Source organism: Lepisosteus platostomus, chromosome 2 (genome assembly GCF_059453375.1).
Source record: "Lepisosteus platostomus isolate fLepPlt1 chromosome 2, fLepPlt1.hap1, whole genome shotgun sequence".
Taxonomy (NCBI): Eukaryota; Metazoa; Chordata; class Actinopteri; order Semionotiformes; family Lepisosteidae; genus Lepisosteus; species Lepisosteus platostomus.
In genome coordinates, this window is record NC_142612.1 from 70,112,908 (window position 1) to 70,130,476 (window position 17,569).

At 39.8% G+C, this 17,569-nt stretch overlaps 1 protein-coding gene across 5 annotated transcripts; it reads left to right on the top strand.

Moving 5' to 3' along the window:
• Window positions 1–204: 204 nt before the first annotated feature.
• On the top strand, window positions 205–17,190 carry ankmy1 (ankyrin repeat and MYND domain containing 1). 5 transcript variants are annotated; one of them, XM_088616423.1, is made up of 18 exons: window positions 206–951; window positions 2,595–2,741; window positions 3,118–3,584; window positions 4,777–4,993; window positions 5,264–5,428; window positions 5,818–6,197; window positions 6,664–6,835; window positions 7,246–7,386; window positions 7,485–7,637; window positions 8,159–8,266; window positions 8,871–9,002; window positions 9,455–9,568; window positions 9,838–10,003; window positions 10,307–10,433; window positions 11,253–11,300; window positions 12,842–12,996; window positions 13,726–13,836; window positions 14,949–16,333. In XM_088616423.1, exons 1-18 carry the CDS (start codon window positions 694–696, stop codon window positions 15,125–15,127), a joined length of 3,240 nt encoding a protein of 1,079 aa, XP_088472549.1. In that variant the 5' UTR covers window positions 206–693; the 3' UTR covers window positions 15,128–16,333. The 5 variants fall into 5 exon arrangements, with proteins under 5 accessions (XP_088472576.1, XP_088472549.1, XP_088472560.1 ...); XM_088616434.1 differs by having other exon boundaries at window positions 13,726–13,803; XM_088616450.1 differs by lacking the exon at window positions 2,595–2,741 and having other exon boundaries at window positions 205–951.
• Window positions 17,191–17,569: the final 379 nt, after the last annotated feature.

Sequence of the window (17,569 nt, forward strand, 5' to 3'; positions counted from 1 at the left end):
CCTATAAAAATCTTGGTGCATTTTAGCCTGGTATTTTTTTTAATCAATGTTCAACTTTAGAGTAATCCGTCTACAAATCTGCTGGTGGTAATGTGTAGATTCTGTGGTTTGAACAGCAGAAGAGGAGGGAGACATACAGTACAGTACTTTGCACCATTACTTCAGCGAACACACGCAACACCGAGTGACGCTTCTGTCGTCAAGGAGCGCTCGTATCCAAGTTCGAATAATGTCTTGGAAACCAAGCCTGGCAAATCTTTCACCCGGACTCCGCCAGCGTCAGCGAATGAGCTCCTGTAAAGATAACCTAACCTTATCTGGTTTTGGAATACTAAAAATTGCTTAGGACATACAGTAGCTATATTATTCTATATTGGACAAAATTAAACTTTCAAGATACACTAGCAAGCTTGTTACAAAAGGAGTGGTTTTATACTTGGCTCACTTGGCTCTGATAGAAAATGCTTCCTATTTTCTTAAACGGATTGGGAGACAGTCGTCTACATGGATCGGGAGTATAGCGGCGTAGAAATGTTTATAACGTAATACGTGGAAGTGCGTAAATTAGTTCTATTTCTTAGTGTTCAGCGTAGCGCTGGGAGTTCACAAATGATACCGTAGAATAATCTTCTGAGCTGTAATTGCTGACTGTGCAAAAGACACGCATTCAAAGCAGTACACTTGTGCCCGGAGATGCTTAGTTCAGCATCAGCGACAACGTTTCCAACGTGTTCGCCTCCTCTTGCCGGTGTCTGCCCTGCCGAGTGCGCATCTGCAGAGCAAGCCGAGCAGTGCCGTGAGACCGCGCAGGGCTGGTACACCGGTGAGACAGTGGCCGGTAAGAAACACGGGACGGGTGTACAGCACTGGCCCGATGGCTCCCGCTACCAGGGGCAATTTGTCAGCAACCTGAAGCATGGCTCAGGGGTTTTCACTTGGGCCAATGGAGAGGTGGGTCTTTCCGTCGCGTAAGTCGTCTCCTTTTTTTTTGAACCATTGTGATTGTTAGCGTGTTTTCGTCATTATTATTTGTTAAACCATGCAGATGATTATTTTTTCTTAAGAACTGTAACAACTGCCAGAGACCTACACTGTATCAACAGGGAGAAGGGATCGAACTGAGCGAATGATTATTTCTGCTACTACTGCGTTTGAAACATCTTAACGAATTCTGATTGGCCTATTGAAAACATGCCGGTTGCTTTGAATAACTAGTAATTAGTTAACTGGTAATTAGTGCTGTGGAAATTGTAATCATAACAAAGTTAATGCATACGATTCACTACGAGCAAATTATTTGTTGAAGGTTTACCCGGTTTGGTTGTTTTTAAGTACTATATAGGCATTAGGAGCTGAAACAGCTCTGGATAAAAACATCATCCAGAAATCGGGATGATACCATGGGAACAGTAAATCTCCCAGGGTGTTTCCAGTTACTCTCGCCATTGTTCAGAAACTCTAGACGGAGGTTTGAACAACAGTGCAATTTAACCGCCTAAATGACAGGCAACCGAAACAAGTTACAGTAGAAATAATAATGACCCGTGTAGGAAATCTGTTAAACTTTCTTCACAACCTTCGTGTGTTTGGAGTGAACCGTGTCAAGATAAATCACGATGCTTCTGTTAAAATGCAGGATCCTATATTCCGCAAAATTTTACATTTTACATTAGAATGAATTCTGTGCCAAAGCTAAGGTCGCAAACGACAACAAAAATGCTATTGAAGCTCTTCAACGTTATAATGTTACATTACCTCTTACAAAATACTGAGGCAAGGATCGGCTGCTGTTAGTGCTTTCTTTTCTCACACATTTCTTCCACCTTTTGCTCAAGCGCTACAGATAATAGCAGCACAGTTTGAAATTCAGCAATACTACCTGATTATTTTCACAGCACATTTATTATTTAAAGTACAAAATGTTTGAATGCATACAGTGTTGGGGAAAAAAGCACAAACCTTGAAAACAATATCAAATAAGAAAATCCTAACACAACATCTTGTCTGTTTGAGTTTTAAAGAATCACCCCAAAATACAGTGCACATGTCCTGAAATACATGTTACAGTAGATCATCAACTACTATTGAAATGGCTAAATCAAAAGAGAAAAGCCTTGGGCTTTAGAAGATTAAAGCAATTAGCATTACCTTAAAGCTATGGCTTAATGTGCTAGTTATTCTTCCTTTTGACTTCATCAGAAAGAAATATAGTGTCTCTAAACTGCAGTTGGCAAAGCACTTCCTAATGCACTGCTAGAAAAACAAACATGATATACTGTATGGCTGTACCTAAAAGCTCAATTTGATTTTCTCGAGTGTCTTGAAAATACAATATTACTATGTACAGAAAGCATTTTAAAGGCAGCCAGCTGCCATCTGAAGCAAGGCATGTCAATCAGCAGGCTGTGTGCCAAAGCCACACTGTGTTATCTGCCAATACTTCTTCTCCACCCGTAGAGAAGAAATGTGATTGGGCTGCTGATTTACAGTATGCAGCATTTTTTTATTTTTTATACTTGCCATTATATCATGTATAATTTTGTAGTAAGCCTATTATTCAATCTTAAATAAGTAAATGAATACTGGTGAATCAGGTTTACAGCGGGGAGTTCTATAAAGATTATCGCCATGGTGATGGGACATATTCCTGGCCTGGGGGCTCCAGATTCATTGGAAAGTTCTACTTGAATCGGAAAGAGGGCTATGGAGCCCTGCACCTTCCAGATGGCACTACCTTTCAGGTAATTTGTCTCCCTTAACAGAGCTGCTAGTGTAATTTTTCCTTTAGGCTGCAAATTGTTCATTTACAAAATGAAGCTAATATTTACATGTCAATGAAATGGGAGAAAATGGTTAGAAAAAAAGATGTTTAGTCATGGCCCAAAATTGATACAGCTATGAGCCATTTCTTTACAAAAATAATCACAATTACTGCTTTTCATTTTTTGATTACTGTTGATACTGTATTTTCTGTGATTTAGACACTTTGCAAGAAATATATTTTTTTAATTGATTGCAAACGCTGTACGGGCATTTTGTAGAGTGTGCAGGCTTGTTTGTCTATACGTCATATCTGATTCCTCTTGTTACAGTAACTCTTGATCTTTGACCCTGTAGGGACTGTACCATGCAGACGAGCGTTTTGGGCCAGGTGTAGCGACATACCCTGATGGGCAGCAGGATGTGGGCCTGTGGCACAGGGATCATCTGCTGCAACTGTGCACTCATCTGCCTGGAGCTTTCACTCTCCGTGGCTTCCCTGAATACTGTGAATGTCTGGGGCCCAGGGAGGAGATGGCGCAGGGGGCAAGGGTAGGAAATAAGAGAGATGCAGAGAGCCAGAAAGCAGCTGAGCCCTTCTACTATGACTATAGGAAACTCCTTGAGGATGAGCACTTTATACTACCACCTGAAATTGAGAACTACTCAACGGACTCTGACCATCTGCCCCTTCCCCAGTCCTTGAGGAAGGAGCTGGATAAGCACTTTTTTAAAGTGCAGGATTACAACTTAGAAGAAAGGTCAGCTGTCTCTAACTCTCTGCCCCTTCTTCATCGCATGCAATGGCACATCCAAAGACACAGGTAATTTTCAGTACTCGAATTCACCCACCTTCACATTGCTTAATGTCCAGTTAGCATGAATGCATGAATGAAGTGAACATTTCCTGTGTGTTTTTATAACTTTATTATCATTTTTCATGTAATCCTAATTAAAGAATAATATACTGTAAATGCAGGAGGGGAGCCACTTCATTTACCTTTGAAGTGTAGCACTTACCGGAGATTCTTGCGGCTATTGTGTCTCACCTAACCTTAAATATATCATGTTCAAAAGTGAAAAACTAAAAGTGAATAAAGGAGTAACTATTAGTAGGACAAACAGAAAAAGAACAGAATGGATTTAGACAGGTGACTGAATCAAACCCTTGGGAGGTGCCATGGGAACTTTAATGGTCCAAAGGAATGCACCTTCTATAGCATAGTATCCCCAGCCATCTTACTGGGGCATTGGTTAGGAACTCAGAGGTCTCCCATCACAGGATAAGTTCAGCCTCTGAGACCTGATGAGATCAGGCTACAGGATGGTGATGCAGTCATTTGAAAACAAAATTGTTCACACATACTGTATCTGCTCCGGTACTGACAATCGCTTGTATTTAAAGCATACTGTCTGTCACAATTTCTGTCCATCCATTTTCTAACCTCTTTATCAAGTACAGAGCCACATGGGTAGCCAGAACATAATGCGAGAGGCAAAAGGCACAAGGCAGGGCATACCCTGAATGGGACACCTGTTCATCATAGGGAATAGACAGACACAAACATGCTTACACTCACACCAGGGCCAAATTTACAGAAGCCAATTATGCTACCATTATGTCTTTGGGCTGTGGGAGGAAACCCCCTTTAGACATGGGGAAAACATATAAATTCCAGTCAGATAGCACCCCAGGAATTGAGCCCAGGGCTCCACCACTACAAGGCAGCAATGTTAGCTATTGTATCACCATGCTGCCTGCTGTTTCATATATAAATTAAAATTTTAGTCTGATTGGAAGAGAGAACTAATCATACAGTATCTATTCAATTTATTCTTAACTTATTCTTACTAAATAACTCCTTTTTTAACATCAATGAAATGAAGTTCTGATAATGAAGGGAGTGGACAGAACTACTGTTAGTTCTGCAAAATGAGAGACAATCACAGAGTGAAATGATTTCCTGCCTTGAAGGCCAGATCAATCTGATCACTGTGCTTGCATCTTTCTGGTAGGCACGGCGCTGAAGGGCTTGACTGGAATATAGAGGCATTGCTGTCAGGTAGGCGGGACGGATTTGGACCCAAAGGCCCACAGGAGCTGAACTCAGAGCGGCTGATCCAGGAAGCCTCAGAGGGGAACACCCAGAATGTGTATAGGATCCTGCAAGACGGGCTGGCACACGCGGATGTCGGTGATGCCAGTGGCCACACTGCTCTGATTGCAGCAGCTGTAAGAGGACTGGCTAGGAGCTTTCAGAAAATGCAGACGACACAGACAATAATTCCATTCACATATTTAACAGTGGTTTGAGCACAGTGTATGAGAGAAATCACAAAAAAATAATTTACAGCTTCTCACCTTCAGATATGAGGCTTTTCAGTCTGTTTTACTCAACAATGTAATGATTTGAGATTAACATCCTGAGAGTTAAATTATAGTAAGCTGTGGAGATGTGTAGTATGTAGACAAAGAGGAAAACAGCTTTTTCCTGTCTCTCAGGTGAATTGCCACAATGAAGTGATAAACCTCCTGCTGGACAGAGGAGCTGATGTAAATAAATTGAACAGTGAGGGGCTGTCCGCACTGGCAGTGTCCCACACGCTGTACTATCCCTCACAAACATTCCAGCTCAATGTGGCTGAAGGGATGGATTGCAAACCACAGGTGGGTGATCTCACTGTAATCTCTAGAAGACAGGGTACAAGATCAAAACTGTTAAAAGGAAAAACATTAATGGTAATTAAGTCCCTTTGATGTCACAGTCACAGATTAAAGACTGATGATTTTCCAGTTTGCCTGTTTTGAACTAGATAAGTTATAGCACTTTCAAATGTTAATCATGTGTGACTCGTCTGGTTTAGGCCTTGAAGGCATAGACTTCCCAATGTTCCTATTTCTACAGGAGTGCATTGCAACAACATTGTACTTGTTGGAGAGAAAATACATTTTTAGAATCATTCAGTTGCAGATCCACCTCTTTGTAGCTGAATTTGACATTTGATCTTGTAGAACCCTGACGGCTATGAAGTGATGTTTTTATGCTTGGGGTGCAGGAGGAGGAACGTGCTATGAACTGTGAAGAGACTACTGTAGAAGTCGCTGCTCATGAAGAGGCTGACAATGCCACCGATTCTGAAACAAACATGGTGCCTACAGCACGAACTATACAGGTGCAAGATGGCCGAATTAAGCTGGGGTCTGTCTCTTGGCCTGAGTCCCATCCTGCAGCCTCTGGGGAAGGGCCAGCGCGAGACGATGATGTGAAGGGATGCCAAGACACTGTCTTTGACTCAGCCTGCAGTCTGGCCAGCTTTGACATTGATGTGACAGAAGACGCCCTGCAGCAGACAGCCGAGGCCCTGAGCCGCAACAGTCTGGTACAGTCCAGTGGCACTGAGGAGACTGCCAGGAGAATGGCCCTCATGAAAACCGAGTAAGAGGAAAATTTCTTTACTAAAATGATTTATGAGAACATAGTAGCACTGTAGTATGGAAACATGTATTCACTGATTATTTCCGCATTGTGGTATTTTTGGAAGTCAATTATTATTTGGAAATAAGTTGGCATTTCAGTCAGTGAATGATATTGATTGGAAGATTGCAGATGTCTGGAAGAGAAGTGAGAATTTGGTCGTATTATGGACATCCAAAGCCAGATATCTGGATTTGACAAAGACAGAATGCAGGTTCTCAGAGGCTGAATTTTTTTTTTATTTGGGGCGATACTTATTATACAACATTATAGGTGATCAATGTGGTACGGTGAAAATGTTCCAAACGAAATAGAACATGTAAACTGCACCTATATCAAATATTTCTGTGTGAATGAGTGTATGAAGGGGGTTGTGTTACTAGTGAATGAGCAAAACTAGTTAATATCTTTGCCTTGGTATTGGCAGACACAGGAGCCGGTGGGCGACGATCAAGCTGTTGTTATGTAGGGGGGCTGATCCCAATGCCTCCATTGTGCCCATGCCTGTCCTCTTCCTGGCCATTAAGGCTGGACACACTCAGGCTGTGCGTCGCCTTCTGGAGTGTGGAGCCAGGACAGACATACCTTTGCCAGAGAAGGTAGCATTTTAATTTCTAGTATCACATTACAGTAAGGGTTTGCTTCTCGAACAGTATACAACAGGTTTTCATCACTACCAAGGTTAGCTAAAGATACAGTTCTCATTAGCTTAAGGTGGCAATAAAATTATGTAATGTTTTACGTGATAAACCTGGAGTTCTCTGGATATGTACTGTATACATCTGTGAAACAGCAGAAGTGTATCCACAACGGTCTACTGTTTATATATAGTTTCAGACATGTCTTATTTACATTACTGTCCTTACATAGCCACAATTCTGCCTCCTCTATTGTCTTTGATTTCTGCCCAGTCTCTGTCACTAATTAATCAGAAACAATCAGCATGGTTTTGTGGAATTATTTTAGCACTGTTTTTGGTAGTTCTTCCTATTTCCTTGTTCTTGTGTAGAGAAAGGGGCTGTATCCTCTGCACATTGCTGCTGCCCTGCCAGGAAAAGAAGGGATTAGGATCACAGAGCTGTTGCTGCATGCAGTATCTGATCCAGATCTACGAGCTCAGGATGCAGATGATGTCTATGAGCTTGATAAGGTGACCTTGATGTCATGATTAAAAATTGATTCTTCTAATGCTTTTTTGTTATTGTAATACATTCCAGTAAAAATAAATGATACTTTCCTGTTCTGCAGGGTTTGAATTCTGATTCCCCACCTGGCTTCAGTATGAAAACCTCCAGCCCAATCGGACCCCCCATCCAGTACTACTCTCCCCCTAGTGAGCTTCCTCAGGAGGGGGGCAGGACCCCTCTGCACATTGCCTGTCAGCGAGACAACAATCACACTGTGAGTTTTACGGCTTTGCTATCTCAGTGTAAGGTGCATTGTGCATTGGCTACATAGTTCTTTTAAGAATCCACTGCAGGTGACATTCTGCTTTCTGAAGTTTGAACACACTATTTTCCCTCAGAGAAATGTTGTTGATCCACCATCTTCAAAAAATGCTCTCTACAGTTAAAGATATAATGTTTTCCACTTCATGAAGCTGTTTCTCCATTAGACAGTAAGCTGTTTAAGCTTGCCAAGTTCAATGCCAAGTTCATTTTAATGCTCAATGGATTACATGTACAGTAATTGGGACTGGTATGGCATTACTTTCATTCACTTTAACATCAAAGGACAAGGTCCTTAATTCATAGCACCAATGTTTGAATTGAAGTGCAAAAATAAGACTTCAATGAAACGCTATACAGATCTAGAGCTTTTCCAGGAATAATTTGAAAGATTATACATTAAAGAATTTTTAAAGTTACTTGGGTAATTAATAAAAAAATAATGATGGGTTTCTAATATATGTTCTTTTTCAGAATGCCAAGGATGTGGTTCGCCTGTTATTATCCCACAAGGCCAACCCCAATTTGCTGTGGAGTGGCCACTCTCCACTGTCTTTGGCTATAGCTAGTGGCAATGACTATGTAAGTAAGCAGCTAAAATACTCTGTACCATCTCCAAATTAGATGCAGAGCTTAAAGCATACTGAATATTAAGACCCATGGCAGTTTTTGATACAGTATGCAGTATTGTGGATCTCCTGGCATGCAAAAACTTTCTGAATTCAGCATATTTACTTGCTGAGTTAGAACGCAAATGTAATTTGTGTGTTTGGAGAAATCTCTACCTCCTCCCACAAATAACACACATCATATCCTAAATTGCTGGAGTCTGGTGGAATTTCATAGGATAAAATATAATTTTCTTCATTATTGTTTTGTATAATCTTGTATTATAATTTAGAATCAAAACATTTTCGTACACAATGGAAAACAGATGTTGAATTGGTATCACAGTTACTATGGAAAGCTGAAGACGTTTTTTTTTTTGTAGAATTGAAACAGAAAACAAGCTTCCTTTTAAAATGCTTCTTAGGAAATTAAATGTTTTGCCTAATTTGACCAAATTCCACCTTAGAATGTGGAACATCAGTATGAAAAAAACAGTTTTTGCATGAGCAGATTCGGTAGTTGGAGATTTAGTGGGGTTAAGAGCTGTCATTCCCCTTTCCCTCCCATGTTTCCGCAGGCCGTGGATGAGCTGCTGGCCGGGGGAGCAGACCCCAATCTCCCCCTAACGCGCCGAGTGGGCAGTGCTCTCTGTGCCACAGTCAACATCTCCTACGATTCTTGCCACAACGCACGCCAGAAAGCAGCACTGGTACAGAGCTTTCTTTCCTTGAGTGCACTGGTACAGAGCTTTCTTTCCTTGAGTGCACATCTCTCTGCAAGATCATTAGGAATGTATTTCGCAACACATTAAAATGAAAGTATAACTGATTCTGAGAAAACACCAAAAAACAGAAAAAAAAATCCTTCCACAAAGAGTTTTTGGTGTCATTGTCAACTGTTGATACAAAGATTTGTAGCTGGTGAGTGTATTTGCAAATCAGGTTAATCCTGTTAAATTAAACATCACACCACCATTTAGTTTGTTTTTTTGTGTTTGTTTTCTGCTGTCAGATCCTTAGACTTTCCTTGTGATTTGGTGGTTGAGGATCTGAAATTCATATTTCAGCATAAGCTAATAAGATAAGAAAAAATGCTCTGTATGTAATGATTTCCACAAATGATTCTTTTGCGTTATTAAGTGATAGTATTTGCTGTTTTTAGATAGAAAAACTAATTAACGCTGGTGCCAACATACTGATGCCTGTCATGATTGGAGAAGGAAAAAAGACAGCAATGGGCACTGCAGTAGATTATGCCTACTATACCTTCTACCAGGTATGAATACAACCTTAAGAACCATACAAACATATAAAAAATAACTTTTTGCTTGAAGAGTGAATTTAAAGTTGCCAGGTATGAAATATTTTCAGTTAAAACATTAGTTTAGCAAATAGCATGGACCCATGACTCTGGAGCTGTTATGGTTGGAGTTTTAATACCCCTGTCCCATGTCTCCAGGAAGATGTACACATTTGCGCTGTATCTTTGAAAAGAAATGATGATTTTAGGAAATTTATGATTTGGCCATTTTTTTTTGTCTTCAGGACTGGCGAATCGCCCACATTCCGTATCATGCTCTCACCTCCAAAGAAAGAGAAGTGTACAACGCTCGCAGGCAGCTGCTTTTCCTGATGGGGGACCTGCTGCGTCAGGCTGTTGTGAAGAAAGACCGGGAGAGGCTGGAGATGGAGCTGCAGCAGGGAATAAGGAGTGGGTATCCCATACTGAAGGATGCAGTTTGCATTGACGGTGTAAACTCAGACTTTACAGAAAACAAAACACTGTAGATTCCTGTTGGTATTATAACTTGGGAATAAATGGTGTTAACTAAAACAAGAAACATCATTTTTCCCCCTTGTGAATTGCAAAGTCAATCTTGAATGCATCCTGTAAATGCTGACCTCAAATCGACTAGCCCAATTCATTAAATAGCCGAAGAAGTTGAGGTCAGTACAGTACAGTATGTGGATGTGGGACATGTTAAGAAGCCACTTGTTTCTGGGTTGTGTTCAGGCTGCAGCCCGAGGGAAAAGTTTGTGTACACGGGGGCAGGTGCCACCCCACCACAGCCCAAGACCACCAAAGTAGCCATCACAGAGCAGGAAGACAACAAAGACGTGACCTCCTTACTGGAGCACAGGTACTCTGGGCACTTGCTCACTGTGGGGAAGGCTGGTAACTCCGTACGATCAAGTGAGAGCCGCATCTGCCATTTTATAAACCTGGAATGGAGGCAGCTGTGGGTGCAAAATGCTCCCTAAGGCACTGCTGTTTTACTGGGTTTCCTTTATACATGGGGTACACTAGATGAAAATAAAGCCCCAGCAAGATATTAAGCATGTAAAAGCTCTCCTCCAGTCTTAGTTATAGTCATATTTCATAAGAATGATTTTTATAGGATTAGGAAACTCAGCGTGATCCCCCTAACTTTTGGGGTGCTATATGTAAAAAGTAGCATTTTATTCATTTTGAAAAGGCAGTCTTGAATATGATCTAAAATAGTGAAATGATCTGCACTACCAAGTCACTAGAAGAATATTTAGAAGAATTCAAGTAGGTAGCTGTGTCAGCACACCTGAAGAAGGCTCCACAGTTCAGAAACAGTGACATAGAGAGACTAATGGAGTCTGAAGTGTTGCACAGTTCTGAAAAGAGATGAAGTTGAGGGCCGGAGAAACCAATGTAAAGGACTAACCTAACAGTGTATTTTCTGTAATTATAGCGTTCTTACACATCTTGGACAGAAGTGTTCCTATAGCTGACATCATCCACATTATCATTATTGGTTTTAGTGGACTTTAAGAATCCCTGGGTATTCCTACAGTAGGTAAAGGCAAAGATGTAAGATGATTTATTGAGTTGTTAAGATCTCAGGCGTTTTCATTAAACTGTTAGGTATCTATTTTCCTAGTCAAATGTTTAATCTAGTATATTCATTATACTGCCATTTTAATTCCAGAAGGGCAACTGAGAGTAAACATGTTCAGGAGACCGAGAAGAAGATCAGGTACTCTAACCTTATTTACCCTTGAAGAAAGTTAAATATTTTGATGTACAGTACATGATGTACTGTACATTAAGGAAATAAGTAAAGGCATTTTTATGTATGCAGTCACTGTTTTGTGATGTTGGATTCAGCCATGTATTTAAATATAAGCCAATTAAATGCTATTATGTGTGTTAAACCTTTGAGTTTAGTGCTTTTCTTATGTTAAATTTCACCAATATGAGTGCAATAGACTTTCAAATATCAACATGCAATAATATACATTTCCACTAGATGGAGACCAACACATTTCTAGCAAAATGAAACTGTCTTGGTTGGTAAGCATTATACTGTTTCTGGACAGTCCTACATTTCACACCTAACCAGTGAATAATCATTCTTAATACAACCTGCGGATTTCTTTTGCTCCACAACAGTTTTAGTATTTTTTTAGTATATAATTAGCATTGAAAGGTTTGTGACTGCAAATTCTATGCTATTACTGGGAAAATTATTACTTTTTTTTAGTAGGTGCACTCATTCAAATTACTGAATAGAAATGACAGGCAAATTCAAAATACTGATTAACATTTTTTCAGCTAGGTTGATCAATACGGGATCCACTGTGACAGTCCAAGCCTAGCAGCTAATGTACATGCTTATGCTCAAATTTTCACTAGGTTGTAGATGTTATCTTGTGGGACATTTTCCCAGAAGATGTACACTGTAGAGCCCTCATAAAACCTGGACAAGCATATGCCGGTTTTGATCTCTGAACTCTGCCACATGTCATCTTTGCTGAGCCTACAGATGGGGCTTAAGTCTGGCAAGTAGGGAATCTCTTGCACAAATATCACATTTTCATCTTGCAAGACCAGCATGAGGGCATGATTTGTCCAGCTGGAATGCTGTCACATTAGGATGAGCCGCAGATCTCCTGGGAAATGTAGCAATTGAGGTGCCAGAACTTGATCATTGTAGTACTGTGCTGCCAGGTTCCCATCAGGTGTAACAAGCGAAGAGACTGCTGCTACGACCATCACACTTACACCTCATCATTGAGTGGTGTGTTGTTTACCACAATGATCTGATTGCTCCGCACATCTGCACCTTACATTCCAATCTCCATCAGGGTGGTCTTCACAAAACCACAATCTGTTACTAAAAAAGATTTAGGTGCTCTGCTTACAAGCCCACCTAAGGCATTGCGTCAATATACTGTTGGCATGCAGTCATTGTTCTTTTGATCAATGGGACATATTGGTTCTTTATCATGTTTTTTTTTTTTTCCAGAATCTAACCCCGTGTGACATTCAACACTTCAACAATTCATAACCTGTGGCCCTTTAAGTCTCTAATGAGGTGGTTTAGTGCTAATGTGTCAGATGCGCTTTGTGAGTGTTTTGGGACAATAACAAGTGCTGAACCCAATTAATCAACATCCAGAATCCATCCACTATTTTGCCAAGAGCATAATTCATAGAGCCATATGTTTGTTTGGATACGTTCTTTCTGTATGTACTGAAGATGCTTTTCATCGTTTGCTATTTTATTGGCTCCAGGAGACCCCTGTTCAGGTACTGCTACCAGTGCGGGCGCACAGTGGGAGTGGTGTTGCTGCCATGCAGCCGATGTCATGAGGTTTTCTACTGCAGCAAGACCTGTAAAATGAAAGCCTGGAATGAGAGACACAAGGAGGAGTGCATCCGAGTCACAGGTGGGGTGGGGTGGGGAGGGGTACTGGCTGTAAAAACAATTCAGTCTCCGCTTAACCATCTATAATGTCTTCTGTAATGTCTTGTAGCTTGTAGCCAGGTTGTTATTGTTCATATATCACCAAGACCCCCTGGGAATATGAAGTAATGTCTTCTGGAGAAAAACTGTTTCTAAGAAAACTATGACCTCTACAGGATATGTATTTAAATTTGGACTCTGGGTTCAAAGGCCTTTTGTAGTCCGTTGTGAACTGTTCCTTTTATCCTCCCATCCACTCAGAAATGTTGGCCCCCCCAGCAGAAAATGAGTAATGGAGAAAAACGTACTGCAGTGCTTTGCTGACAGTATGAACAAAAAAAAAAACACAGCTTTGGACTTTGTTAATTAATTTATTTTGGAAGTAGAGAATTTGAGGAAAGGCTAAATCTACCTTGTTGAGCCAAGCAAACCAGTTATTTGCTAAGTGGCTCATAGCAGTGGGCTTTTGCATGTGGCTTCTTTCCAGGCTGTGCCAGTAACAATTTTCTCTGTACAGAAAATACCACAGGCCTGGAAATTGAAACTTAAATGGAGAGTAAGAGACAGAACAGGGTAAAACAGGCAATGTATTTTAACAGACAAATACATTTAGATACTTAACCTAACAGGAGGTTAAAAGGGAGAAGTTTCAAGTTTGATTAAAGGAATGCCAGTAATGACCATCCTATAGTAACACTACTGTTGTTTGTAGAGCAGCTAATGAAGTCTCCAGATAGCATGGCAGTACTTGGAAAATCCCAACTGAAGGACCAGGCAGGGAAGAAAAAGAGTAAGGACAGAAGGAGCATGGGATTCGCCTATTGTAGGAGCGTTTTGAAAATGTTTAAGAAAAAAAGTGTGTTTAGAATGGAACTGTAGTGCCTAGTGAAAAGCACGGAGAAGAGATTGATTTATATGGTGCTTTTGACCACTAGGATCCATGGTGATGCTGAGGGCAGGGCAGAGGCGTGGAATACTGCTGCCGACACAGTCAAAGCCTTGTTGCAGGGCTGCGCCATTCACACAGATTTTAGGGTTTCTTATGTAGATACTTGAAGGGACATGCCACCGAGGAGTATGGGGGAAGGGTGGGGTGAGTGGGGCTGGGAAAATATAATGTTCTTGGGCTGTACACAGTATGTTGTTTGAATAATCAATAAAACACATTACCTCAAAATACAGCTGATAATCAACATGCACATCTCCAAACCACACATTTATGTACTATGCCAGCTAATTTCATTTTAGGAGTAAGGCAATTACATTTCCCCTGTTGACATATTGAAATAGTGGCCTTTAGAGACTAAGGTATTGAAGATCAATGAAAAACCTTAGGTTTCCTTATGTAAGGAGACCAGATGGTTCCAAGGTTATTTGGAGCTGGGAGGCACTTCAAATTTTAAAAAGCCCATCTTAATCCATTCAAGAGAGATAAAGGATCTTGGTGTGTTATAATGGGAGGTTATGGAATATGGTTTTGCCCAATTAATGTGCTGTGAAGTAGCTTAATCCACATCTAATTTGTACTAATAAGCTTAGTACTATGTGTTTTTTGTTTTTTCTATTACTCTTCCCTCTAAATAGGAAGTACAGCTCATTACTAGTCTTTAACTCTGTTATACAAGTATGATGGATACAAACGTGATTGTTACAGGAATAACTTTATAACCTATTGGGCCTTCAGACATACTGTACGACAGAGGATGCATTATATTTTATGCTTTGTTTGCTGAAAGATAGAGTGCATAATTGCATCATATTAAGCTATTGTAATCGAAACAAGGGCTATTCAATTTCTATAAAGTTATGGAACACTGTTAATGGATCTGTGGTTCGCTAACATTTCTTAGCAACTCTTGCAAACCAGGAGGTTTTTCAGTACTGTTGGCCAGTATTCAAGGCAGCGGAGATTAAAGGATCATGTTTTATCTGTAGGTAAGACCAGGGAAGCATGCAGTCCTCCTCAGAAACTGAAGACATCTCAGGTGCCAAACCCCCATCATGCACATACGCCAGTAAGTCAGGGGAAGACTCATGAAAGCCACAGGATGGAGAAAAGCCCAGGAGAGACACTGGTCACAGAGGGCATCACTGAAAACTACAGCTTCAACTGAATCATTGGGTGAACGCTGCAAGAGTTCTCCAATAACTGTCCATGAAAACTCTAAATACCGTACTAAGAATAGTTGTGTATCTAGGCTCACTTGGAGACTTTTGTTCTACAGCACATGTGGCTTAATATTTTTTTAAAGAACCACATTTATGGGAAACCATTATCTTTAACTATTGTACTGGTTTTGTTAATTTACTATATTAAAATGGCTAGACAAGCATCTACAGTTGTGCCAAAGCATTTACACAAATCTTAATGTTTGCATGCAGAATATGAAACCAGACCATATTCTTCTGAATAACATTTACAGAAAGATTTCTACACTCTTTCAAAGAGTAATTTGATACACATTAGATGAACTATTTTTCTGCCATTTGTTATTAATAAACAATTTGAAGTCCATCCCTCTTCTAGTACTGTTTCTGCTAATAAAATGAAAGCAGAACCCAATATAACCCAGGCGCTACCTAAATGGTGCACATTTTCACAGCACACTAATTATACTAAAAACGTACCAGTGGGTATCAAGAAACAAAGAAACACAAAAGGATTTTGCAGGTTGTTCTCTAACACTCAGCAACCTCACTAGCTGTTAGTTCAATACTTTTGTTAATGTCTCCCCAGCATGAGACATGCACCCATTCCAAGTACTGTAGACTGCTTAAATTACATCTTCAAACTTTTAAAGCCTGCCTGTCCAGTGTGTGTGAATAATTTTTTTGCTAATCATACACCTATAATTAATATTGGTCTGTAGGTGAGATTCAGACTTTGTTTGTCTTAGGCTTAGGCATTACTATCACAGGAGAACCTGATATACTGTAATTCCTTATCCCTTTTTAAAGTCTGTCAGTACACTTTATCAATCCTTCTAATTATACAGAGATGAATAGGATGGATTAGTAACATGCGCTCCACATGAATATGCAATTTATTTTAAGACAATGGTCTTTACTTTCTGAAAAGAGAGTGACTTTTTACAATGTTGCTATACGATAACAGTATCTGATCCTACACATAGTTGTGTTGGAGCAAGATTGTTTTAAATCTACAATGGCTAAAGATCAAAAACACGTCTGATTGTACCCCTGTATGTAAAGTATACAACTAGAGGCTAGGATGACTAATAATCAAAGTCAGGTATGGTGAGCACATGACTCCTTGTTAGCTTGCACTGAAACTAAAATAAATTATGGAATATTTGTGCATTACATAATTTTGGTGCTTAATGATTATGCACATTGAATTATGATCAGACATTCAGTGTTCCTGGCATTGATTATGCTACAGTACATGAACATCTGATCAATGTACATATTTTATGTATTTTAGAGCTGCTTATGATATCTGATCTGCTTGTCTTTGAGAAAAGTCTTGGACAAGATTGGAGCATGAAGTGGCATCCCATGTGAATACCGGGAGAAAGTACTCACTGCAGAAACCCCAAGGTGGAAATGAACTAGGTCTTTGGAGCTAGTGTACTAATCACCACTCCACCATGCCATGCAGTACTGTACTGTATGTGATCGCTTAATTAAAATGGGGTAACTGCTGCTCCCCAGCAGTTAGTCCCTTCATTTAGACTTGAAATTTCAAATGTGTTTCATAAAAAGGTTTTGATCAGCATCAGTGACTGATATCACTTATTGTACAATATGGGTTTAAGAACAAAGCTTTAGGCACTTGGAAAACTTCAAATACTGTATCTGTATGAAGTGTTCTACAGTAAAACATGATTTGGGCGAGCCTCTACTTTAAGGAAAGTGCATTATAACTTAAAGACAAATCCACCTGTATACAGTACCTGCAAAGTTTTGTGGTCACTAAAGTATAATGAACTAGTGATTATGTGACTTTCAAGGTTATCTGAATCCCATTAAGAGACTTGAGCAGACATATGCCAATTAGATGTACCTGTTTGTGCTTATATTTTTGTCATCTTTGAAAGTCAATAAAAAAAGAATAATGGTGTAATTGAAAATGTTAATAACCTTGAACATTCAAATTGCTTGAACTGATTGGCCCATTAAATTGACAACTGCACAGGCAGTGCAGATGAAAAGATGTTATTGTGGATAATTTGTTTGTTTTTTTTCAGGATGCCCCAAAGAACACAAATAACTTACCAGATGCTCTGCAATTAATTTCTAAATACTGAGAGGAAGTGATGCATTTCATAACAATACACACTACAAACAACACGTCAACTGAAAAATCTTTCAATATTTTATTTTGAGGGCATCATGTGTAGTACAATAGCAGATAGTTGAAAAAGTACCCTTATTTTTTTTTCATCTATAATAAAATTAAACCTGAAATGGTTAAACACTGTTAGGTGAGATCTCTTCTTCTTTTTTGTTGATAGATCAGGTAGATACTATCATACGTCATCTCATTTAAACGATGATACCAGTGCTTTTCTGTGGTCAGTTGTTGTCCCAAC

What these genes read in the sequence shown, in the direction of transcription:
- ankmy1 (XM_088616423.1), top strand. Translation starts at nt 694, where the DNA reads ATGCTTAGTTCAGCATCAGCGACAACGTTTCCAACGTGTTCGCCTCCT. An exon ending in ACCTCCTTACTGGAGCACAG is followed by an intron (nt 10,434 to 11,252) that starts GTACTCTGGGCA and finishes TTTTAATTCCAG; the next exon opens with AAGGGCAACTGAGAGTAAAC. An exon ending in GAGCATGGGATTCGCCTATT is followed by an intron (nt 13,837 to 14,948) that starts GTAGGAGCGTTT and finishes TTTTATCTGTAG; the next exon opens with GTAAGACCAGGGAAGCATGC.